Source organism: Asparagus officinalis, chromosome 1, assembly GCF_001876935.1.
Source record: "Asparagus officinalis chromosome 1, Aspof.V1, whole genome shotgun sequence".
Classification (NCBI taxonomy): domain Eukaryota; kingdom Viridiplantae; phylum Streptophyta; class Magnoliopsida; order Asparagales; family Asparagaceae; genus Asparagus; species Asparagus officinalis.
Genome location: NC_033794.1, coordinates 70,777,588 through 70,804,017, shown reverse-complemented (window position 1 = coordinate 70,804,017; position 26,430 = coordinate 70,777,588). Strand labels below are relative to the sequence as shown.

The following is a 26,430-nucleotide window of genomic DNA, read 5'->3' as shown; positions in this document are numbered from 1 at the left end:
CTAACCACACGAGGAAAGCGAGATCTTCAACGACAACTTCAAACCCTAACTCCACCAAAGCCTAGAACTCCAAGAACCAAGCTTCCAACTGAATCTTCCTCCACCTAATCCAAAACCCCAGATCTGAAATCTGAGCTCTGATACCACTTGTCGCGTGCCTATGCGGAAGCGTTGCACACACACACAACTAACTTGTGATCACAAAAGAAGAAAGCCACACTCTTGCACAAATCAAGCCAATTACGACAAATCAAACCAAACACAGAGATATACGTGGTTCGGCAACTTGCCTACGTCCACGGGGAGACGATGGGGAGATTTCACTAATTCAAGGAGAGTACAAAGGGTTACAATCACACAAAACTCTCAAACTAACCCTCAACCAAAGATCTCACCTTGCTCACAATATCTCCCTCTCACAATGCTCAAAAGATTCCTCAATCTCTGATAAAAAACCCTAACAAATCGTTTTCCTATTTATATCAAAACAAAAACCCAATCAGACTGCAAACAGGAAACCTGATTATGCAAAAAACCCATCGTAAGTCGACTTAACAGTTACCATAAGTCGACTTGGCAGAGAGAAAAACAGCAACTGGAGCACACTTCGTAAGTCGACTTATCAAACCTGATAAGTCGACTTGACAGAGGAAAAAATCATAATTCCAGCGCAGATCGTAAGTCGACTTGTGCACACTGACAAGTCGACTTACCATAAGTCGACTTAGCCTTGTGCATGAGTCGACTTATGCCAGAAAAACTGGTTTTTCTGATTTCTCCACAAGTCCCATAGCATATAAAAAGAAAAAGTGAACTAATATGGGTGGACATATCACGAAGAGGGCTTTGTACACTCTGAGCAAAAGTTAACAGGCTAAGAGATAAGTTAACAATGATTCTCTATAGCTAATAGAGACCTAACTTCCTATATTTCTAGAGAAATGGTTCATTCAGAGCAACCAAGTTACTTTTTTTCCATCTCCACAACATTTCTTCATGTTGATTCACTAACACTGTAATATAACCAGATCAATAGGAATCAATTAATGCATGTTTCGAAGATCGCTTAGAAGCAACATAAGGCATACATTCATTTAATTGCAAATTGTTCACTCATGAAAATATAGGTAGGCAAAATTGTTTAAATTTCACGGCATGCCCAATGAGCAAAACCTGTTGTCCATCTTTCTAGAAATAACATAAGCAAGTAATAAAATTATTAAAAATTATAAATAGGACTTGAAGAAGCAATTGAAGCTCACAAAATGAAAAATTACAAATTTAATTCATCTATAATATGAAAAAGAAATTGAAGCATGTCTCCTTAAATTTTCTGCAGAAAATCAAAAAAAAAATTTAAAGATTAATAAATCAGTGATCCGACAGTTACTTAAATCAAGATATAAGCAAATCCCCTCAATTTAATTAACCCACTTGCCTAACCTAGTAGCTAATCACAACAGACATTCTGTCATTACCCAATAGAAAATAAATAAATCCAATTTTTTTAGAAGAAATAGCTTTTACGTTAATGAATCTTACCTCAGGGATCAACGAGATTAGTAGCTTGACGACGTTATCCACAGCACCTAAGAAAAATGAAGAAGAGATTTTTAAAGATAGAAAGGGGGAAGAAATTGTAGAGATCAGAAATGAAAGGAACTGGAATTGGAAATTTTGTACCTTGACGGCGAGATTAGTAGCTTGACGATGACGAACAAGACTGGAATGGCAATGAGAGTAGCATGACGACGAGATTAGTAGCTCGAAGATGAGATCGGAGAGATTGGAGAGAATGGCAAACCCTAGAAAATGGAGACTAGCTCGACGACGAAACCAACGGCGACGAGATCAGAGAGATCGGAGAGGAGCTTGGGGATGAGATCCGATCCGAAAACAGCAACGAGATCTTCGCTACGGTGATTTTAGGGATCAAAAATTTTTGGAGATGATTGTAGGGATTTTAGGGATTTCATTTGAGAGAGAGAGAGAGAGAGAGAGAGAGAGAGAGAGAGAGAGAGAGAGAGAGATTTGGTTGCAGTCAGACCGGGCTTTACAAACTCAACTCCTAAACCCACTAACAAATATTAAGCCCATGAACAATTATTTGACCTATGGCAACATTTTTCATTAAATGTTGTATTAGTTACTGTAAACCGATACGATAGATATCTAACGCAACAGTTAGAACCGTTGCGTCTTAACCGCCGCAATAGATCAATTATGTGGTAGTGAGGGCTTTCAACTTATGGTCAAAACTCAATTCAATTGCGACATCAAGTATGTACAAACTGATTTGGGAGGGGAATATCGACAGTCATCTTCATTTTTTCAAAGTTGTGGGGTTGAGCATTGTGTTTCTTGTCCCTACACTCTGGAGCAAAATGGAGCTCCATAACAACGTCGCAAATACATTACTGGTAAAGGCTTGGCAATATTGGCTCATGCATCTCTTCCAATACAATTTTGGAATTACATTCTCTCAACTGCAGTCAATCTCATGAACCGCACAATCACTTCCCTTCTCAAAAATAAGTCCCCTTAGCAGGTTCTTTATTCTAAGGTTCTTGACTATCGATTTCTTAAGGCCTTTGGTTGTCTATGCTATCCCTTTCTACGATCTTACAATAAAAATAAACTTGATTTTCGCTCAAAGGCTTGTGCTTTTATGGGTTATAGCACAAAACATGAAGGATATTTGTGTTTGCATCCATCTTCAAAACACATATACATTGCTAGACATGTTATTTTTGATGAGGAACAGTTTTCCTATATGGCTTTTATTCAATCTCCTGCGGTAAGTCCCACCTTAACTCCACTGGCGTCTCCCTCCAATTGCTCCAACTGCTCCAAGATGCTTTGAACCTAGTGTACTAGTAGAAAACAGAGCATTGGCGATGGGGTATTAGCGACAGATTTAGAATCCGTCGCCAATACAACCATTGGCGACGGAATATTACCCGTCGCCAATAACCCGTCACCAATACAAACATTGGCGACGGGTAATGACCGTCACCAATATTTTCTCGTCGCTAATAACTATTGGTGACGGAAAAACATTGGTGACGGTCATTACCCGTCGCCAATGTTTGTATTGGTGATGGGTTATTGGCGTAGCCAATGTTTTCTGTCGCCAATACTTATTGGCGACGAACCACGACCGTCACCAATGTTCTCCCATCGCCAATAAGTATTGGCGACAGAATCTGTACGTCACTAATGTTCGTATTGGCGACGGGTTATTGGCGTTGTCAATGTTTGTATTAGTGACGGGTTATTACCCGTCGCCAATACTTATTACCCGTCGCCAATGTTTGTATTGGTGACGGGTTATTGGCGTCGCTAATGTTTTCTGTCGCCAATACTTATTGGCGACGAACCGCGTCCGTCACCAATGTTTTCCGTCGTTATTGTTTATGTTGTCACGAACCTCTAATTCTTAATAGTATTAAAGTCATTGCTCCTCATTCTTATTTTAAATCCCAGGCAATTCATAACTTTTTGTACTTATAAGATGATTATGATTTAGAAACTAGTCTCATATCTACGTATACGTTGGAGAAAAAAGAAGTTTTTAATGAATTTAGGTTTTCACGTTTTAACGGATCAAAACTATGTCCAAATTAAACGAGTTGAATTTTTATAATCTAAAGTCAAGGTAAACTGGTAAAAAAAGTTAGATTTAAAGAAATATTTTTATAAATCTAACTGGCGTTAACCAGGGGACCTAATAGTATATATTGTGATGATTTGAGGGATGTAATACAAATTTCCACGACTTGAGTAGTGAGTAATTTTGAAATATTGAAGATTTGAGGGACCGATTTGGAAATATTGAAGATTTGAGTGTTACTATTAAAATAATCCAATGATTCACTCTTAACTTAAGGATCTAAGAGGAAAATTGGTAATATTAGTTAGATTTGAGGGTTGCAATAGTGTTATGGGGATATTCCCTGTTCTCTACACGTACGTCATCCCAAAAACAGTTGTTCCTTCCAGTCGAGTCGATAGCCTTCCTTAAAGACAACTCGAAGAACGGACTCAGCTGATCCTATCCATATCGAAGGATCACCAACTCAGCCCTGGTCAGCTGCGAGTCCCCCATGCTACTGAAGTGACCATTCCTTGCCCGTCAACTCAGCCCTGGTTGGCTACGAGTTCCCCATGCCACTGAAGTGACCATTACTCACCCACCAACTCAGCCCTGGTCGACTGCGAGTTCCCCATGCCACTAAAGTGATTATTCTTCGCCCACCAACTCAGCCTTGTTCAACTGCGAGTTCCCCATGCCACGGAAACGATGGCTCGACAATCGCAAGCTGACACGTTCATAACAAAGAATGGATCAACCTCCAGTTCACTCAGCCGTCACGTACCACACACTCCCTAAAGTGACGAATCTGCCTTTAGCTTCCTTTATAAATACAGGTATTATTTGTCCTAGGAGGAGGTTCGGTTTTTTGGCTTAAACATCTAAAGCTCTCATGATAATGCAGAAAAAACTATTCTAAATACGCATAAAAGAGTAAATTCACTGACTTGATCGTCGGAGGTACCACGGGGGAAACAAATTAACCCCGCCCTCTTACCGTTCGCATGTGTGTAGGTTATTCGTCCGTCCAGAGCTCTAAGAACTAGGCATAAAGTCGAAGCGAGAAGCGGCCCCGTATTTTGACGATTCATCCTCCCTCGACAGACAACCTCCCCCTATTGGCTGTGTGATTTTAGACATCAACAAATAGTAAGTTATATGTGATTTCGGGGACTAAATTGAAAATATTAAATCTTTTATACTATCACTTTAATAATTTAATTAATTGGTTACCACTAATAATTGTGTATACTTATTTTATAAATTATTTTATTTTATTATTTTTAAATAATTAATAGTTATAATATTATTGATAATCATAATTGTTTAGGAAGGTGAGAAGTAATTAAAGGTTATATATTGTGATCATTTGAGGGATGTAATATAAATTTCCAAGTCTTGAGTGAGTAATTTTGAAATATTGAAGATTTGATAGACCGATTTGGAAATATTGAAGATTTGAGGGTTAATATTGAAATAATCCAATGATTCACTCTTAACTTAAGGATCGAAGAGGAAAATTGATAATATTTGCCAGATTTGAGGGTTGCAATAGTAAGTTATATGACATTTTGGGGACCAAAATGATATTATTAAATCTTACAAGGGGTAAAACAAAATGTATCAACTATAAAACCCAACCATGTTCTCCAGCCCCCCTCTCTCGCGATCTCCTCCTTCTCCAAACCCTACCAGCATCATGACTTATTAATGCTTCGGCATGCTGCAAGCTTATTGTGCCAGCTAAAAACATTAGCCTTGAGTCCTTGACCTGATTGGTTCTTTCTGATGTAAATCTAAAAAACTTGCTAAACGTTTAGCTTTGGTCTTCTAATGCCTAGCAACATTATTTTCCAGTTTGGTTGGTTCACTATTGCAGTTTGTTTTGTTCCCCCACATACTTAAAGGACTTTCTGCTTATTAGGTTTCCTTACAAACTTATTGACTTTTTGTGTGATATCAGTTGTAACTCATTCCATGCTCTACTCTTTAGGATTTATATATTTTTATAAAAAAATTAGTAGTGTGATATATAACACAATAATGTGTTATATATTAATTTTAGGTGAATAACAAGTTAACGTTAGCCGTAGATCCCCGTCCAATAATTACTACCAATTATTTAGACTTATAATATAAATGGACGATTCCACTTTGGGTATAAAATTTTATTTTATGCCGAAATGGATCGCTTAATTTATATTATAAGAAGAAAGCATTGGAATGTAACTATTGGATCTGTCCAGTTCGGACGGGTTAGGAATATAGTAGTGCATACATCTAACTTGGTATACTTTATGCATTTTCATTTCTAGAAAATCTCGGTCGCACGTGCTTGTTGTTCTCTGGGTACAATAAGCGTATGTTATTATGCGTATCGGCTTATTATTTACCGATTTCGGTTTATTACCGATACACATAATAACATCCGCACAGTGTACTTGGAGAACAGCGGATAGGTGCTGCCAAAATTTTCTAGAAATGAAAATGCACAAAGTATTCAAAGTTAGATGTAAGCACTACTATATTCTTAATGTGATAGAAGCCTTCCTATGACAGCCGAGAGTATTGTTTCAAATCAGGATTACTTATCATTGAGTGTTAACTTTTACTTGGTACGACAATGAAAATTATAGAATAGTAATTTAATTTGATTGATTATTTGTTCAAATGAACTAAAATAAAGACTATTAAACTTAAGGCGATCTATGAAATATTGAATTAATTAATTAGTTTACCTATTATACAGATGAGAGAAGTTCCTGATAAGTCATGGATTGATATTCCTATATTTCAAAGAAGAGCGAAAGGTGATACTCGATATCAAGACGGATGGGAAGCATTCCTTGAGTATGCATATGCTAATCCGAGGAAGGTAGATAATGATTTGTTGTGTTGTCCATGTAGTAAGTGCAGGAATAGGGGTCTGGTGGATAGAGTTGCTATACGAAGACACTTAGAAAGATGGGGATTTGATGAAAATTATAAATATTGGAGTTTTCACGGAGAACGTGAAGATATTGAACTAGATGATACTAATATAGAAGATACGCAAGCAATGTTAAACGATATTCCAGTAGTTGCAGAAGTTAATGAAGTTCAAGAAGTACCGGAGGCTGTTGAAGTTCCTGGAGATGCAGATGATGTCCAAAATACCGAAGATGTGCGTGACACCCGGGCCTACAAAGACTTAATGAAGTTATTGGAAGATGACGATAAGGATCTGTATGATGGTTGCACTGAGCATAGTAGATTGTCATTTATTCTTCAACTGATGCGTACTAAGACCCTGAGCGGAATGGCAGATAAATATTTTCAGATGCTTCTTAATTTACTACGCAAGGTAATTCCAGACGGAGAGAATAGCATTCCAGAAAAGTGTTATGATGCAAATAAGATTATTGATGCTTTGGGTTTAGATTACAATAAGATCGATGCTTGTCCTAATGATTGTGTCCTTTATTATAAGGATAACGAGAAACTTGAGGAATGTCCAAAGTGTGGAGTGTCTCGATGGAGAAAGAATACACGCACTTCAACCAGAAAGTCGAACGAGTCAGTGAATCAACAGAAAAAAATTCCAGCGAAGGTGCTCCGACATTTTCCCTTAGTGCCTCGGTTGCAACGGCTGTATATGACAAAAAAAGATAGCTAAAGATATGCGGTGGCATAAAGAAGGACGTGTAGATGATGGTAAACTGAGACATCCAGCAGATGCAAAGGCATGGAAGCATGTAGATCAAACTTTTCCCTCATTTTCTGCAGAGTGTAGGAATGTCAGACTTGGTCTTTCTAGCGACGGATTCAACCCGTTTGGCATTATGAGTTCGGGATGGTCTACTTGGCCAGTTGTGTTAATGCCTTATAATTTGCCACCTGGTCTTTGTATGAAGCAATCATATATGATTCTTTCATTATTGATACCAGGCAAACATTCACCCGGTAATGACATAGATGTGTTCATGGAGCCGTTAATTGATGAGTTAAAACAACTCTGGGATGAAGGGGTCCCAACATATGATGCTCTTTCTTGTGAGTCTTTTAATCTCCGTGCTATTCTTATGTGGACGATTAATGATTTTCCAGCTTATGGTAATCTATCTGGTTGGTCTACGAAAGGGACATTCGCTTGTCCTGTATGTGGTCCGAACTTCGAAGGCTTTTATTTACAACACAGTCGAAAAATGTGTTATTGGTTTAACAGAAGATGGTTACGAAAAGGGCATAAATTTAGGGGGGGAAAATGGGCAAATAAGTTTGATGGCCAAGAAGAGAAAAGAGGGGAGCCTCGTGAAATGTCTGGAGATGAGATTGTAAACTTGTTTGAGGGATATCCTAAATTCAATTTTGGAAAGAGCCGATTTACAAAAGATGAAATTCTTGCTCCGAGACACACTTCCATCATGAAGAGGGCACCCAAACGAAAGAGGCAAGTGCGGGGTTTAGATGTCACACATGCTCAGGATTTGCCGACAGGATGGACAAAATTTAGTATATTCTTTCAGTTGCCTTACTGGCATAAACTCAAACTCCGACATAATTTAGATGTAATGCATATTGAAAAGAATATATGTGATAACTTATTATCCACACTCCTTCAAGATGGTAAGAAATCAAAGGACGATTTAAGGGCTCGGCAAGATTTGAATGCATTGAACATCCGACATGATCTGCAAGCACAAGAAGTAGCCAATGGAAAATTTGATTTGCCTTCAGCTCGTATTACAATGTCAAAAGCTGAGATGCAGAGATTCTGTGAGGTTCTTAAGTTGGTGAAGTCACCAGATGGTTATTGCTCTAATATTTCAAATAATGTACAGGTGAAAGAGCGAAAACTTTTAGGACTTAAGACACATGATTATCATATCCTTCTTCACCAATTGCTTCCGGTAGAACTTCGTAACAACATGGCCGATGAAGAAGCAACAAAAGTTGTAATTGAATTCTGTGGATTTTTTAAAATGTTATGCTCCAAAGTGATCAATATTGATGAATTTAAGGCACTAAAAACAGAAATGAATGAAACCCTCTGCAAAATGGAGATATTCTTCCCTCCATCATTTTTTACGATCATGGTCCATCTCACGCATCATCTTGTAGATGAGGCATTACTCGGAGGACCAGTTAATTATCGTTAGATGTATCCTATAGAGAGGTTAGTTAAAATTCAATTAAGTCTATTTACATATCATGTCATTGCTTTAAATTAACAACTCATAGTAATGTTATTTTTAGATATTTGGGTTTCTTGAAACGCATAATGCGAAATTGGGCTCATCCTGAAGGTTCGATTGCTGATCATTACGTGGCAAATGAATGTATGATGTTTACCTCTCGGTGTATACAAGGTGTACATACAACAAATAATTCTCTAAATAGTAATAGAGATGGCACCTTTCATGGAAGTACCAAGATGAACAAAGACTATTCCAGAATAGACTTGAATCAGGCTCATGCCTTCTTATTGTAGAACCTAGAAATTTTTGAAGATTACCGCAAGTAAGAAATTAACTTTATTAAATATGAATTTTTTTGAATTATTCAAATAGTTGAACTCTAATTTTTGTATCAATAGACGACATGTGGAGGAGTTGCATTTAGAAATAACTGGTGCGTCAGCACGAAATCAAATTGCAAAAATTCATGAAAAACATTTTGTCGAGTCGGTCATAGCTGAAGTAAGTTAAGTGGATTTTATTTTTAATTAATTTTGGGAATAAATAAGGCTAACTATTTAACGCTAATTTGTGTTTATATGCAACATTAGGTAGAAAGACAAAGATTTGCAGGTTTGCCAGTGCCAGAAGAGATAAGTATTCACTCACATGGACCGCACTATACAGTTAAACAATGCAGCGGATACCGTGTAAATGGATGTTTATTCCAACTGGTCGAGCTTGAGAAGGAGAGAGTTACCCAAAATAGTGGGGTTATGGCTGTATTCTCTCAAGAATGTTATTCAAGCTCAACTGATCAAAATCCGGTACTTGGTGATGTAGTTTATTACGGACAATTAGAAGATATTGTGGAGATATTCTATGCGTACGGTACCAAAAATGTACGTAGTTATGTGATGTTTAAGGTCCGTTGGTGTCGTGCAGACAGAACTAGGGATGCATATGGTTTTCATCTTGTAAATTTAGATAAGGAGATATATCCCGACATGAAGTTTATGTTCGCAAATTAGGCTACTCAGTGCTTTTACGTCAAAGATCCTAGGGTGCAGAATGTCTGGGTCATATTGTATAAGGAGCCGAGGACTCTTGTTCAGCTTGCTCTTGATGAAAATCCGGACAGTTCCGATGACCCTAATGAGACAGAAGGAGAAATTTTTATTAATTACTCATACCCCCAAAATGTCAATTTTAATATGTATACCTCGTAAATTCGACTTGATATCTGTAATGTAGGAGATTGAATACTAAGATCCATATGCAAATTCGATTTGATATTTGTAATGTAGGAGTTTGAATACAAAGATCCTTATGCAAATTCGACTTTATATCTTGCATGTATTTATTAAATATTTAAGTTGCAGATGAGCCAAAGAATTAGGAGGCTATCTTTTCCTCGGGATCAAGAAGGTCCATCATCCGGTATAAGTATTCAAATTTTGTTGAAGTAAATAGTATTAGTGATATAAATATGCATTATATTTACTATTTTTTTATTTATCTAGGATCATCATCAAGACCATCTCCGAGTCCATTATCTCTACATGGATCCTCACCCATTGAAGGTATAAATTTATTTATTTGTATTATGTCAATTGATAAATTTATATGCTCATATAATATATATTTCTTTGTTAGATATTGCGGGGACTTCTCAAATGGATCCACCACAGCATCGAGACGCATCGCCAGATCTAGGTATTATTTTTATATTTTTATTATTTCTTTCATTATATTCTTAATTTACATTTGTAATGTAATGATATTTAATATTCCTAATATATGTTTGCAGACAATGCTCGTGATGGATTTGGTGATGACGAGATTGAGCACGAGATGATGTCTGGATCTTCTCAGTCAGAGAGAGCATGTCTCCGCCCTTGGACTCCATCAGTATATCACATCTCTCTGCCTGAAAAAGCTATTGCATTACAAAAAAAAATGCGATAGGAACTTCAAAATTAGGAGAGATTATATTAAAAGAAAGGAACGTGCCATAAAACAAAGACTAGATAAAGCTATGGCTGATCTACTGAGGGAAAGGGGTAATAATTTCGTATAAACTTTGGAGATTGCTTACTTATTTATTTATGTAAGTTTATAAGAAATTTATTTCTCTTTGTATTTGTAGGCAAAAAAGATTATGAGAAACCCGGTAGACATGGGAGTGAGGAAAAGACGAAAGTACCTCCGAAAGGGTACCGGGCCATTTTGGAGTGGAAGGGCAACATTCCTGTTGGGGATTGGGCCGTCAGATTTAATAACCTGATAGGCTGTTTAATAAGAGATCCATGCTCAATTAACATTGCTCATAACTTTGAGGAGCAAGAATTTAAAGGCATAAAGGAGATTTTGGTGAAGCTCATGGTAATTATTTATTATACTGCTTATTTTGTTTACAATTCACAATGATTATTCTTATAGTGTAATTTTTTTGCCATGTAACTTGCAGGATTATTATTGTCTTGAGGACAACCCAGAGTCTTGGAATTATGTTATCCCTAAAATGGCCAAGCTTATTCGGGGTTGGAAGAGTGCTCTAAAAAAAAGATATTTTACAAAAATATCTACTGATTGGAAGAGGATCTATGAGCTTGATAAGAGAGTTTATCCATTTAATTGGATGACTCTCATTATCGAGTGGGAGGGTGAGAAGAAGGTGGATTATTTTTAATTTAAGATATTATCATGACATTATTTTTTTATTTATATATAATCATCGCACATACTAATAAAGTACTTTATTTTGTAGAAAATATGTGAGACAGCATCGGTGAATCGCAAAATGAAGATATACGATCACTTCTTAGGATCTACTCCTTATGCTCGGATCGAGCATAAATATTTGAGTGAAAACCCGGTATGATCATATTATTAAAACTCTACTCCTTATGCTCGGATCGAGCATAAATATTTGAGTGAAAACCCGGTATGATCATATTATTAAAACTGATATCATGTGATTAGTTTTATATATTTACTTTGAAATTTAATATATCACAGGACACTTTGACTATGCCCCCAGCTCTTCTTGCTAAGAGAGCTTATACACCGCCCCAGGGCTATGAAAATGTAGAGGGAAATGACAAAAAAGTGGAGAAAATTAATGAATTGGTCGTAAGTATAAGATTAATTTTAGATTTGTATATACTTAATGATTTCTCATCAAAGTTTCTAACTTTTATGATATATGATATACAGGCGGCGGTGGAAGCTTCTCAAAACGAGGTCTTGACCCGTGTCAGTCAGTCTCAGGGTACAGAGGACACTCCTATAGAGCCTAACCGCATGACCAGAGACGAGTGGATGGAAGTCGTCGACGGAGCTTACGGTTTACAACCAAGAAAGAAAGGAAGAGTTCCTTTGTCAAGTATTGTAGCTAAGAAATTCACCACCACCAATAAGCCTAGCAGCCAATCTGTGATCTCGACGCGACCATGTGGCACATCATACATCGTGGATAAGATTGGTCAATACTTGTTGAAGAATGTTGAAGCCTCTTTGGTTTTAAGATTTCTTCCCACTATTAAACACGAGTTAGGCGGTGCACAAACAACCTAGGATGTCGTTCAGTGACTCATCAATTCTCAACCCTTAAAGGACTTGCTTCTGCAGCCTATATACATGGATATCATGAGGATGGCATTTAATGAGCATGCAGCTATAAGTGATGGAGAGGTATGTATGTCATATTATATATGCAGTTATTATGAATATTTGGAATATATTCTCATATTGATTTACATTCTTTTCAGGCTAGAGGAGGTACTGCAGAAAGCAGCAGTACGATACGACATTTTGATGCAGCCGCTGCCGACGATAGGGATCACGACGATAGGGACCAAGATGACCACGATGAATGAGTACTGAGTTAGACTTTTTTGTTACTTTTATCGACTTTTGGATTGTGTTGAGCATATAATGACCTCCGGATTATATATGTATGTGAAGTTATACTTTTTTGTTACTTTTGTCGATTTTTTGTTACTTTTGTTGATTTTTTGATTGTGTTGAGCATATATATAGTGTGTGTGTGTGAATCGATGAATGATGAATGTGATTATTGTTGGATGTGAATTGATGGATGTGAATACTGTTGGATGTGAATTGATGAATGTGAATATTGTTAGATGTGAATCAATGAATGTGAATATTATTGAATATTTTATGAATATTGGAAGCAACAGGTATATATTCCCAAATGGGGCTCAAAAAGTAGCAATTTTTTTTCTCGAATTACATTCATTAGCGACGAAAAGGTCCGTCGCTAATGAACATCGGCGACGGGGAAATCAGTCGCCAATGTACATTAATCGCCGTCGCCAATAAACATTGGCGACATGGTGCTTTCCGTCACAAATAATCATTGGCGATGAGTTTAGCCCCGTTGTCAATACACATTAGCGACGGGGTGTTTTCCATTGCTAAAGTGTTTTGGCGATGGCTAGATTTTCGTCACCAATAAACATTAGTGACGGGGTGCATTTTGTTGCCAATAAACATTGGTGACGGACAACACGCCGTCACCAATGTGTTTTGGCGACGGTAAACTTGCCGTCACCAAAACACATTGGCGACGGAAAGCACCCCGTCGCGAATGTGTATTGATGACGACAATCTTGTCATCGCCAAAACACATTGGCGACGGAAAGCACCCCGTCGCCAATGTGTATTGACGACGGCGGTAAACCCGTCGCCAATGTTTCCCGTCACCAATACCTCTCCGTCGCCAATGTACATTGGCGACGGATGACCCCGTCGCCAATGAGTATTGGCGAGGGGATTATTGGCGACGGGCAAGTGGGCGTCACGAATGTGAATTCGTGACGGATTTGACTGCATTGGCGACGGATTTCCCCGTCGCCAACACGAATGTGCATTCGTGACGGATTTGACTGCATTGGCGACGGATTTCCCCGTCGCCAATGCTCTGTTTTCTATTAGTCCTCCCCCTCTCCTCTTACTATTCATTCTTTTGATGGTCACCTGAAAACTTCCTCTCCCTCTCTGTAGACTCTCCCTTCCCCCCTTCAGGTCTAGTTCAAGTCCTATTTATACAAGTTTTGGAGACACCACCACAGCTACCACAATGCTTCCCTACAGCTTCACCTACTCCTAAGCCGGCTCTGCCTCATATTCGTCCTGCGAGCTCCTCAATCCACCCTATAATTGCCCGAGCTCCAACCGATTCCCTAAAGCCTAAAGCTCTATTGTCCACTAGCCATGCATCCATTATCATCCCTACCCTCACAGATGATTGAGCCCACATCCTACTCTCATCCCTCTTCATCATCTGAGTAGCCAAAAGCTATGTAACAAGAACTGTCAATCCTCTACAGAAAACACACATTGTCACTTGTCCCAATTCAGGCATGTTAACGTTGTCAGATAAAAATGGGTATTTCAAATTAAGCGCCATACAGATGGATCCATTGTTCGAGAGAAGGTGTAGCTTGTTGCAAAGGGTTTTAATAAAAAAGAAGGTGCAGATTTCTTCAAAACATTTAGTCACGTATGTTGTGCTCGGCGGAAGCTTTCTCTAGCAACACGAACAATAACTCGAACTAACCACAACTAATATGCAAACCACAATCACAGCAAGAACAAGAGATTTACGTGGTTCGGCAAGTTGCCTACGTCCACGGGGCAAGGAGGGGGGAGTTCTTACTATTAGAAATCAGAGAATACAAGTAGAGTTACAAATCTCTCAGATCAAGCCCTAAAACAAAGCTCTTGATCTCTCTCAACTCTCCCACAATTGGATGCAACTATTCCCTCTTAAAGGCTGCTCAAATTCGTCCTTGCATAACCCTAAACAATCAGGATTTGAGTTATATACAACTCAGAAACGAAACGGGTCAAAAACCGAAAGGCCCAGCCCAGTTCATCGTCGGTCGACCACGGCGGTCGACCGCGCGGGTCTCAAATCCTTTACAGTCATTCGCGGTCGACTGTGACGGTCGACCGCCACCAACTCCGAATCCCAGTAGGCTTCGTGCACGTTGGCGGTCGACCGCGGCGGTCGACCGCCAGACTTTCTGGCTTCTCCTATGCTGTTTCCTGTAATTCTTCAATTCTCCACCTCGGCGAATGTTTCCACCAAAACTGAGCCGACACCAAATCATCCAATAGTCCCTCAACAAGTCAGGGAACCAATCTAGAGCTGAAACGTGATCTCCCCCGCCCATCTGAATCAACTGATCAAACCAGCTGCATCTGAAAGACTGCCTACATATCCTCTTGCCCAATGAATCAAGCCGAACGTAGTTTACCCAAATGGCCCCAAAGGCCTCAGCACTTAAGGATGTTCAAAAGCTTCAAACAATGACCAAATTTCACTCCTGAAACAACTTTAATCAACATATCTGTAGGGTTGTCATTCGTGTGGACCTTCTCTAATATGACGTCTCCATCATCCAAAACATCACGTACAAAGTGGAATCTGATGTCTATGTGCTTCGTGCGCGCATGATAAACCTGGTTCTCCACCAAATAGATAGCCGACATGCTATCACAATATATCCGAATAGTCTCCTGAGTGATCCCCAAGTCCTCCAATAATCCACGCAACCATAAAGCTTCCTTAATAGCTTCAATAACTGCCATATACTCTGCCTCTGTATTAGAGAGAGCCACTGTGGACTGAAGCGTGCAACGCCAACATATTGGTGCACCTGCCAATGTAAAAGCATAACCTAAAGTAGACCGGCGTTTGTCAAGATCTCCAGCATAATCTGAATCCACATATCCAATACAATCCTGTCCATCCTTCTCATCCTTCTGGAACACTAAACCAACATCCACGGTGCCTCGAACATACCGTAGAATCCACTTCACGGCCTCCCAATGACCCTTCCCGGGGTCGTGCATGTATCTCGATACCATGCTCACGGCCTATGACAAATCTGGCCTCGTACACACCATCGCATACATCAAGCTACCTACTGCACTGGCATATGGGACCTTCGACATATAATCTCTGTCCTCAACTGAAACAGGTAACATCAACGCTGAAAGCTTGAAGTGGGAAGCCAATGGTGTACTAACTGCTTTTGCATTGCCATCAAAGCTGAATTTCTTCAACATCTTTTGCAAGTAGCTCTTCTATGTAAGTTTCAAACTCCCTTTCACCCTGTCTCTTTTGATCTCCATACCCAATATCTTCTTTGCCTCTCCAAGATCCTTCATCTCAAACTCAGATGACAGCTCATCTTTCAACTTTCGAATAGCCAAAGAATTCCTGGAAGCAATAAGCATATCGTCAACATATAAAAGCAAATATATGTGCTCACCATCATGTAGCTTGTGCATATAAACACATGGGTCATATGGGCTCCTCGTGTACCCTCGGCCAATCATAAAGCCGTCGAATCTCTTATACCACTGTCTTGGTGACTGCTTCAAACCATAAAGAGACTTCTTCAGCTTACAAACTAAATCTTCCTTTCCTGCAGCTTTGAAAACCTGGAGTTGTGTCATGTAGATCTTCTCATCTAAATCACCGTGTAGAAAGGCTATCTTCACATCCATCTGGACCAAATCCAAATCCAACTGTGCCACCAACGCCAATAGAATCCGTATAGACGAATGCTTCACAACGGGTGAAAATACCTCGTTGTAATCAATGCCCTCAAGCTGTGCATATCCCTTGGCAACCAATCTGGCTTTGAACCTTATGTCCCCAATAGAAGATCCCTCCTTCTTTGCATCTACCCACTTGCAACCTATAGCCTTCTTACCCTTAGGTTGATGTGCAACTGTCCAAGTATCGTTCTTCTGAAGAGACCGCATCTCCTCCTCCATAGCTTCCCTCCACCTGATCGAATCGGGGCTAGACTCTGCCTCCCTGAATGTGGCTGGAACCATATCGTCAACGACCTCCACTGATAATGCATATGCGACCATGACATCATTATACCTAGCTGGCCGACGAATCTCTCTCCTCGGTCTATCTGCTGTAATGGACCTCTGAACATGACCCTGTTCATGAGTCCCATGATCCACTGTATCCTGTATCTGCCCGGCTGTCATCTCATCTCCTCCCAGTGTCACCTCTATAGGAGCCTCGATGGATACAGTGTTCTCTGGAGTGGGTGGAGTCACATCATCATCCACCTGCTGTGATATCTCTCCTGTCTGGTCTCCCTCCACCTGCTGAGGGGCTTGAGGCCTCATCATGTACGCCTCGTCAACTGTGACAGCTCTGCTAACAACTATCTTTTTGTCCTGTGGATCCCATAACTTGAAGCCTTTGACTCCATCTCTAAATCCCACAAAGACTGCTTTCCTTGCTCTCGGATTTAATTTACCATCACTGACATGATAATAAGCTGGACACCCGAATATTCGAAGCGACTCATAGTCACTAGCCACCGAACCACACCAACGCTCCAAAGGAGTCTTCCCGTCTATCGCAGTGCACGGCAACCTATTCACGAGATGGTTCGCATAAACTACCGCCTCGGCCCAAAAGGATCTAGGCAATCCACTCTGTGTCATCATACACCGCACCTTCTCCAGCAAGGTACGGTTCAATCTCTCAGCCACCCTATTCTGTTGCAGTGTCTCTCGAACTGTGAAGTGTCTTCTAATGCCATGATCCCGGCAAAACTGCAAAAACGGATCACTCTTATACTCTCCACCATTATCTGAACGTAGAGTCTTCACCTTTCTACCTGTCTGCAGCTCTACTTTCTTCTTCCACTCCACAAAAATATCCAGGACCTGATGTTTATGCTTCATCGGGTATACCCAATTCCTCCTGGAATAATCATCAATGAAAGTGACAAAATAGTTGGCCCTCCCAAGAGATGTGTTCTTGGAAGGACCCCAAACATCTGTGTGAATATAATCCAAAGTACCTCGGGTGTTATGAACAGCGGTGCCAAACTTCACTCTAGTCTTCTTCCCAAGTACACAGTGCTCACACAGCTCCATCTTGCAGGTCTTAGCACCTTTCAATAGCCCCTGTTTTGCTAATGACTGTAGGGACTTATCACCTGTGTGTCCAAGTCTCATGTGCCATAAGGTGGTAGTGTCCTCCTCTGTAGTAATAGAAGCTGCCAGACCCCTTGTAACTGTCTTACCCTTCAAGTAGTATAGGTTATTTTCACTGACACCTCGCATCACCACCATAGAACCCTTCGTGACCTTCACTGTAGCATCCTCTAAGATCACTCGATATCCTGCTGCCTCCAAAGTCCCAAGAGAAATGATGTTATTCGTCAACTGCGGTACGAACCTCACTTCCTTCAATTCCCTCACTACACCCTCATGCATCCTAATCCGGAATGAACCAATACCACCAATAGGACATACGTGGTCATTACCCATAAGCACGACATCCCCTCTTTCCAGCTCCTTAAAGCTAGAAAACCACTCCCTCTTAGGGCAGATGTGATATGTAACTCCTGAATCTATCATCCACTCCGTAGAATCCGCATAGCAAACTGATGGTAACGCAAGGCATGAATAGCCTGAAGAATCTGAATTTGAATGCTCACCAATAGCTTTTGCAACATTCACTTCTGAAGCTTGTGCAGCTTTCCCCTTATTCTTCCCGGCTTTTTCTTTCCACTTTGGGCAGTCAATCTTCCAATGTCCTTCTTCTTTACAATACCGACATTGATTTCTACCAACACTCTTATAGGCACTCCTATTCTTTGACTTTGAGCGGTTGAACTGACGACGGTTTGGATCTCGCCCTCGAACTGCTAATGCATCTCCCGATGTCTTCTCGGAGGGGTCACCATCATTCTTCCTCAACTCATAATTCACCAAAGCTGAGGTCACCTCCTTGTAGCTGACTGTAGTTCTTCCATTGATCATATTGAGAACGAACGTATCATAAACATCTTCGGGCAACAAACGCAGAAGTAGCATCGCCTTGTCTTCATCCTCAACTATAATATCAACATTGGCCATATCTGAAAGTAGCTTAGTGAAGTTGTTGACATGCTCCCTGATGGAAACCCCTCTCTTCATCTTGAACTGGTAAAATCTCTTCTTCAAGTGAAGCCGATTCTCAATGCTCTTCGTAAGATATTTCTCATTGAGTGTTTCCCACATCTTCTTCGCCGACGTCTCGTTCATAACATCATAAATAAGATCCGGCGTCAAGCATGACCTAATAACACCACAAGCTCTACTGTTCATCTTCCTCCAAAGCTTATCCTCCAACTCAGCGGGTTTCTCTTTTAACTCAAGAGTCTCCTCCAAATTCTGTACATCTAAGGCATCCATCACCTGACACCTCCACAATCCAAAATTGATCTTGCCGTCGAACTTTGGAACATCAATCTTTGTGTTATTGATGCTCAGACTCTGTATCGCCTTTGTAAGAGACGAACCTGACGTGCTTGCATCTCCCATGTTGTCGATCTAGCTCTGATACCAATTGTTGTGCGCGGCGGAAGCTTTCTCTGGCAACACGAACAATAACTCGAACTAACCACAACTAATATGCAAACCATAATCAGCAAGAACAAGAGATTTACGTGGTTCAGCAAGTTGCCTACGTCCACGGGGCAAGGAGGGGGGGAGTTCTTACTATTAGAAATCAGAGAATACAAGTAGAGTTACAAATCTCTCAGATCAAACCCTAAAACAAATCTCTTGATCTCTCTCAACTCTCCCACAATTGGATGCAACTATTCTCTCTTAAAGGCTGCTCAAATTCATCCTTGCATAACCCTAAACAATCAGGATTTGAGTTATATACAACTCAGAAACGAAACGGGTCAAAAACCATAACCCTAAACAATCAGGATTTGAGTTATATACAACTCAGAAACGAAACGGGTCAAAAACCGAAAGGCCCAGCCCAGTTCATCGTCGGTCGACCGTGCGGGTCTCGCGGTCGACCGTGGTGGTCGACCGAATCTTAGTCTCGAGAGCAAAAATCGCTTACAGTCATCCGCGGTCGACCGCGGCGGTCGACCGACACCTGCTCCGAATCCTGGTAGGCTTCGTGCACGTTGGCGGTCGCCCGCCAGACTTTCTGGCTTCTCCTATGCTGTTTCCTGTAATTCTTCAACGTAATCAAGCCAAGCACGATTCGATCAGCATTGTCTGTTGCTATCAGAAAAGTTGGCCACTGATCAATAGCTCGACATCAGTAATGCATTCTTAAATGGCGACCTTAATGAAGTTGTTTACATGAAACAACCTCCTGTATTCAAGATTCGGTTCTCCCTGCTCATGTATGCCGCCTCCATAAAGCACTCTATGGCCTAAAGCAAGCTCCGAGGACATGGTTCGCTCTCCTCAAGTACTATCTTCATCAACATGGATTCAAAAGTTGCTATACTTATACATTATTATTTGTTCGGTCAATTACTCGATCGTTAGTTATATGTTAGACTATGTAGACGACCTCATCTTGACAGGGGAAGATAATATTTTTCTCACTCAATTTGTAGGCCAGCTGAATGTCGAGTTCTCCCTTACGGATCCTGGGGACTCGTTACTTTCTTAGCATCCAAGTGACACGTTCACCTGCTGACTCTCGCTCTCTCAAAGAAAATACATCACTAACCTTTTAAAGCGTACTCGAATGGTAGGAACCAGACCTTTAGCCACTCCTACTAAGCTGATATCTCACCTATCCAAGGAAGGCCTTCCCATGGCTGATCCGACAACCTATCAAAGTCATGTTAGGGCCTTTCAATATGTCACAATTACCCGACTTGAAATCTCATATGCTCTAAATTGGGTTTGTTAATATATGCAAGGCCCCGCAATCTGTTGGTTTCGAGAGTGTAGACCCAAACCTAGAAGCACATACACATATTAGAAAAAGAAGCCATTGGTCGTCTGATAAGGAAAATCAGTTGACTGATACGAATTATCAGTCGACCGCTAACGTGCACATGCAGGGAAGTGGGAAAATTGTTCTGGTCAGTCGACCGATAACTTGTATCAGTCGACCGATAACTTGTATCGGTCGACCGATAGCGGCAGAAATAGAAACTCAGTCTGTTTGGAAATCTATTTTGATTAGGGTTTCATATATATTAAGGGCGTGTGGCTATTAAAAATACGTGTCTTTTATAAGAGATTAGTGAGAGAGATCTCAGAGAGAGAGAGTGTGGCCTATTGCAAGCTTTGTAATCTTCTTTAATAATCAAGGAATTTCTGGTGTGGCTTCTGAGGACGTAGGAACGTTTGCCGAACCTCGTTAAATCTAGTGTTATCTTTTTTATTTATTCTTTCCTGCAAGTTTTTCCATTCGCTGTGATTTCTTTCTTGCTAATTGTTCATCACAAGTTCTGGAGGGCAGAAGTTTTCGATTGTTCAACCCCAACAACTAGTATCAGAGCTTCGTTGGGCAAGTGTGAGAGCTATGGCAGAAGAAAGAAAATTAAAGATTAAGAAGTTTGACGGATCAGACTTCACCTACTGGAAGTCACAGATGGAGAACTATTTATACCAGAAGGATCTTTACCGCCAGTTGATGGGAAAAGCTAAGGGAAAGAAGAAGGATGAGACTGACGACGACTGGGAAATACTGGATTGGAAGGTAATAAGACAGATCCGGTTGTCGCTCGCAAAGTCAGTCACCCACAACATATTAAAGGAGAATATGACAGTGGGGCTTATGGAAGCGCTCCCTAAGATGTATGAGTAACCATCAACTGTAAACAAGGTTCATCTCATCAAGACACTCTTCAACCTCAAGATGGCAGAAGGATACTCTTTCACGTTGCATCTCAGTGAGTTCAACATGATTGTTGATCAACTCATCTCCGTCGACATCACGTTTGATGATGAAGTGAAAGCCCTACTGATACTATCGCGGTTACCGGATAGTAGGGCAGGTTACGTGATCGCAGTTAGTAACTCGGCAGGAAAGGAGAAGTTGAAACTGAGTGAGGTCGTCAGTATGATTCTATCCGATAAGGTTAGAAGTAAGTCATCTGTAATGACCATAAATTTTCCATACTAGTTTAAATAAATTTTTTGGTATTTTAAAATATTAAATTATTATTTTAAAAGAGTATTTATAATTTCTAGTTTTTTTAGAATTTTCTATGATTTAAAAATCCAATTTTATATTTATTTAATAATTTTGATAATTATAAATTAACTTGTTGTAATGAAAACTTTTAAATTAATATTTGTTTATTATTGTTATTATTATTGTAAGTATTGTATTAATTATAATTCCCTAATTATTCCTATTTTTCCTAATTATTTTTCATAATTATTCTTAATTATCTAACCCTAACCATAAACCTACTTATACCTCACCTCTCTCCTCTCTCTTCTCCTCTCTTCTCGTCTCTCACGTTGCCGACTCCTATTCTCTTCTTCTTCTCTCTCTCTCACGCCAGATCACAACCAAGCCTCCGCCTTCCTTCCTCTCCCTCCCGTCCTCCCCTACGTTCGCCAGCGCACCCTTCCTTCCCAGTCGCTTTCCCGTCAACCGCCTGGACAACCTCCTCTACTCGTAGCCTCTCCCTCCCTCAGCCTCACCAGCCTCCACGTCCTTCAGCTGCCTCAACCACCCGCCTCTTCCTCTCACCGTCGGCCCATACCCGCACATTACCCTGCTCCGCTCTCCTCCACCGCCACTCAACCAGTCCCGACTCAACGTCCCCCTAAGCACCATTCCTCACCTCATCAACCCACAGACCCACTTCTACTACTCCTCAGCCGCCCGCGGAACTCCTTTCCTCGTCGCATCCTCCTCCGCCCACGCCTCAGCCCTGTCACCCCGACCCCCTCTCCCCTCAAAGTTAGTCCCATAGCCCCACGCCAGCCCTCTTCCACCTCGCCTAGATCCGCAGCCAACCCCACTTCGACACCCAGCGACAGTTCCCAAGCAACTACCTCTCCTTCATGCTGCTCGAACTCCAACCCAAAGCTCTAACTGCCGTCAACTCTAGATCCACCCCAACGCCCCAACCAACTCCTCCTCAAACCCCACCGTTCGTCATCCTCAGCGATCCCCTCGACCACCAGATCTGTTGCTCGTCGTGCCCAAGCTCCTCCCGCACCGTCGAACTCCGCCGTTGCTGCCGCCACACCAATAATAACCCCTACACCCGCTGCCTCATCCACTGACCCGTAGCCTCGCACGGCAACATCTATACGTTCGACAAAAACCCGAGGCAAGATCCCTTTTCTATGATTTTTTTTTATTCATTTTAATTCTTAATTTTGTTGTAAATTAATTATGTGCAAGATCCCTGTTCTCGTTTATTATTCAGTACAATTTTAGATCTATCATAAATTAATTATGCGCAGGACCCCTTTTTTCCATGTTTATTATTCCGTACAATTTTAGATCTATTAATTATGCGCAAGTTTCCGATTCTAGATTAGTTTATTGTAATTCTTATATTTGTCATGAAATAAGTACGTGCGAATTTATATTTTTATTGTTATTTTATTAGAATTTTAGATTTGAAATGAATTACATGCATAGATTAGACTGTGATATGTTCTAACATGCGTGGGATTTTTTTGATGAATGATTGTATGTAAATTTATCACTTTATCACCTAGTTGTTATCCAATAGGAGAGGTTGTACATGAAGACGACTCCTGTTAAAAGTATGATTTATAAGTGTGCTTCAAAGCATGGCTATACTCATTCGACATCGATATCCAGATATGAGGAGTTCCGAGTTCCGAGTTCCCTTGATATCAATATCCTGGTATGAGGTTTCCTTGACTATTACTATTATAGCATTGACTAGGCGATGTACTCTTGATTGGACGTGTTATGGATCACGATTATTTTTATAGTTTTACAGAAGTCGTTCCACGGTAACTCCATGGCTAGTGCACAATATTTCATGTATGGTCACTTAAATTAAACTGACAGACATGATGTTTATAAAGGAGAAATGGACGGAGAATATAACATGTATATAAACGGGCACATGCGCTTTCCTGATATACATGGGCCAAAGGGCTAATACTTGACTTGAAGACATGGCCCCCAGACAGGTTTACGGGGACCCGATTATATATATAAAAATATTCTTCTCTAATTCAAATAACATGTAAAATAAGAATAATATGCATGTGTGTCCTTTGGTAGGCTTTGTTTGATATCTACAATTAGAAATTTCCTTTATTATCACCTTATATAGGTTATCACCTTTGTTTGATATCTACAATTAGAAATTTCCTTTATTATCACCTTATATAGGTTATCACCTTAGATGATTATGGATTCTTGTGAGATGTGGATTATCACCTTATATAGGTTATCACCTTAGATGATTATGGATTCTTGTGAGATGTGGACTAGTTATATTTATCTACAATTTAAGGCATACGGTATATATATGAGGGTTTCCTTGTTTGGATTATTTCGCTTGACGTACTACGTCTCATGTTGTAGATTTTTAAGTACTAATTCTATCTAATTGTATGACCTTGTTACTCAGATGTTTATGGATTCTTCTGATTGTTATACTCTAGTGGTGGATTGCATCTAGCTTGTTAGTATTATAGCTGCATGTTTCTACTCATTATTATTGTTGTTGCATTGGTCGTTCGACTGTTTCTATTCTTCCTTTTGGGATCTTGCTGTGTGCCATGCACGCTGACGTACTCCTATTCTCTCGTGTTGTACGTTAGATTTAGAAGATGAACAGGTCCAGTTTGGAGACATGCCAGAGTCTGAGTATCCTCAGCCGGAGTGTTTTGCAGAGAGAGCAGAAGGAGAAGCCGAAGCTTAGTTATTCCTTTCAGTTTGTTTTTGTAGCATTTTTCATTCTCGCTTGATCGATGTATTTTATATTCTTTTAATATTCAGTTGGATAGATTTGTATTAGGGCATGTTGACCCGAATATTATGTCTGTGATGATATTTGAGTTGTGATATGTATTATATTGTTCTGAGTTGTTTATTATATTCTCACTACTGTGATCGAGGACCTGTGCCTTCATTTTATATTGCTTGATGCTTAGCGTATTAGATTTAATAGAAGGTCTAGTACTTATTTCTCCTTAGTCTAATACGCCACGAGCTTGTTCACGTTCTGAATCCTCAGTATTTTGGGAAGCGGGGCATGACAGGTTTTTTTAGTGGCCCATGCAGGTTACGGTCCTGAGTTCCTACCAGTGAGAATATAATGGATAATTTAGACGCATATCATATTTCATCTATAAGACTATAGTTAGCCCTTATCATATCATCTCAAAGAATTATGTCCTAGTCCCTACCTTATCACTTTCGACTCCGGAACTTCCCACTGTTTCTTATCTCGTCGTTTTACGACTACACACTCTCTTTGTATAACTTTTCTCTCCTTGTATTAGTCATTATTTTATATGTTATTATTTTTACAACTATGTTTTCCTTGATTTGACTTATATATCATTTAATTATATTAATTTCTACATTATTTATTATATTATTTTATATATCACACACAGTGTTATATTGTATGTTTTCATTGAAAATATATAAGTAACATAGTCTAAGGAAAATCATTACTTATATATTTTTAGTTGTTCAAATCATGTCATTAAGTGTTTCGTATTTCTCTAGACTTCACATACATATCACATAGCATATATGATATTCAGATTATTTTCTTGTGTTTAAATATATTTTTGTATATCTACATTATGTATGTGTGCGTTTTCTGTCATGTCATCTATCATTTACTTATTTTCTAGATTATTTTATAGTGTTCGTATTTTGTGATATACTTTAATAAGTTCATGATTTTAATATTCTACATATGCATTACATTCTTATTCTTTATTTTTTCAACTCACAACATTTTCAGTATATAGTTATCTTATCAGTCAGTTTTATCTTGTTTAGGTTGTTTTAATATGTTCACATTGGTTTCTTTATTCCTAAGAGTAATGTATTTCTATTTTGATATTCAAGAAATTATTCAAAATGTTAGGTTTGGAATTTGAGTTACCAATTATATAGTTATTTTGATATATTAGTTATTATTCTTTTATAACTAATATAAAAGATAATTCTAAATAGCGTTGTGAGTATGTATGGTATTCACTCATGGGTTGTTAATAGTACATTTGCATATTTGTTGTTTTTTGCTTTATTTTATTTTGTCATTAAGGCAATATTCATTGTATACGCATGTTATTTTTCAGTATTTATTTTATAGTGTTTTTAGATTTTTATGTCCTTTTATTGTGTTATTGGTTGTTGTTCATTCTCTATTCATTATTTTTGTTTACTTGTATTGTGTTTTACTTTTTCATTCTTTTATACTTACTATTCTCTTTTCATTATAGTGTATTCACATAGATTATCATATTTACAATGTATATTTTTTTATAGTCATTTATCAACTTTGTCTAATCATGTTCTGTTTCATGTATTATCAGTGTTTATGTTCACATGCCATTAATCATTCATGATATGTTTATCTAAAATATATCGGTGTTTTTATTATACAAGTTTATCTTGATTGTATTTATGTGATTTTTTACTACTATGCAATATATTGCTACTTCTGAATTAATATTATACAGTAATAATTATTATTGTCGTATCTTATTTATATTTATTATTTTTATTACTAATATTTCTGAGTTATCATACTATTTATCAAATATATATAATTATGTCCTTATTATGTTTTATATAATATGTTTATTTTGAATCACTTGTTTCTCTTATGTCTATTTTATCATATAATATTTTGTGACTGT

General features: G+C 39.2%; 1 protein-coding gene across 1 annotated transcript; it reads left to right on the top strand.

Annotated features, from left to right (window-relative positions):
- Positions 6,345-7,250, top strand: LOC109835600. Its single transcript, XM_020403575.1, has one exon. The coding sequence runs from the start codon at positions 6,345-6,347 to the stop codon at positions 7,248-7,250; it is 906 nt and encodes a 301-aa protein (XP_020259164.1).

What these genes read in the sequence shown, in the direction of transcription:
- LOC109835600 (XM_020403575.1), top strand. Translation starts at nt 6,345, where the DNA reads ATGAGAGAAGTTCCTGATAAGTCATGGATTGATATTCCTATATTTCAA.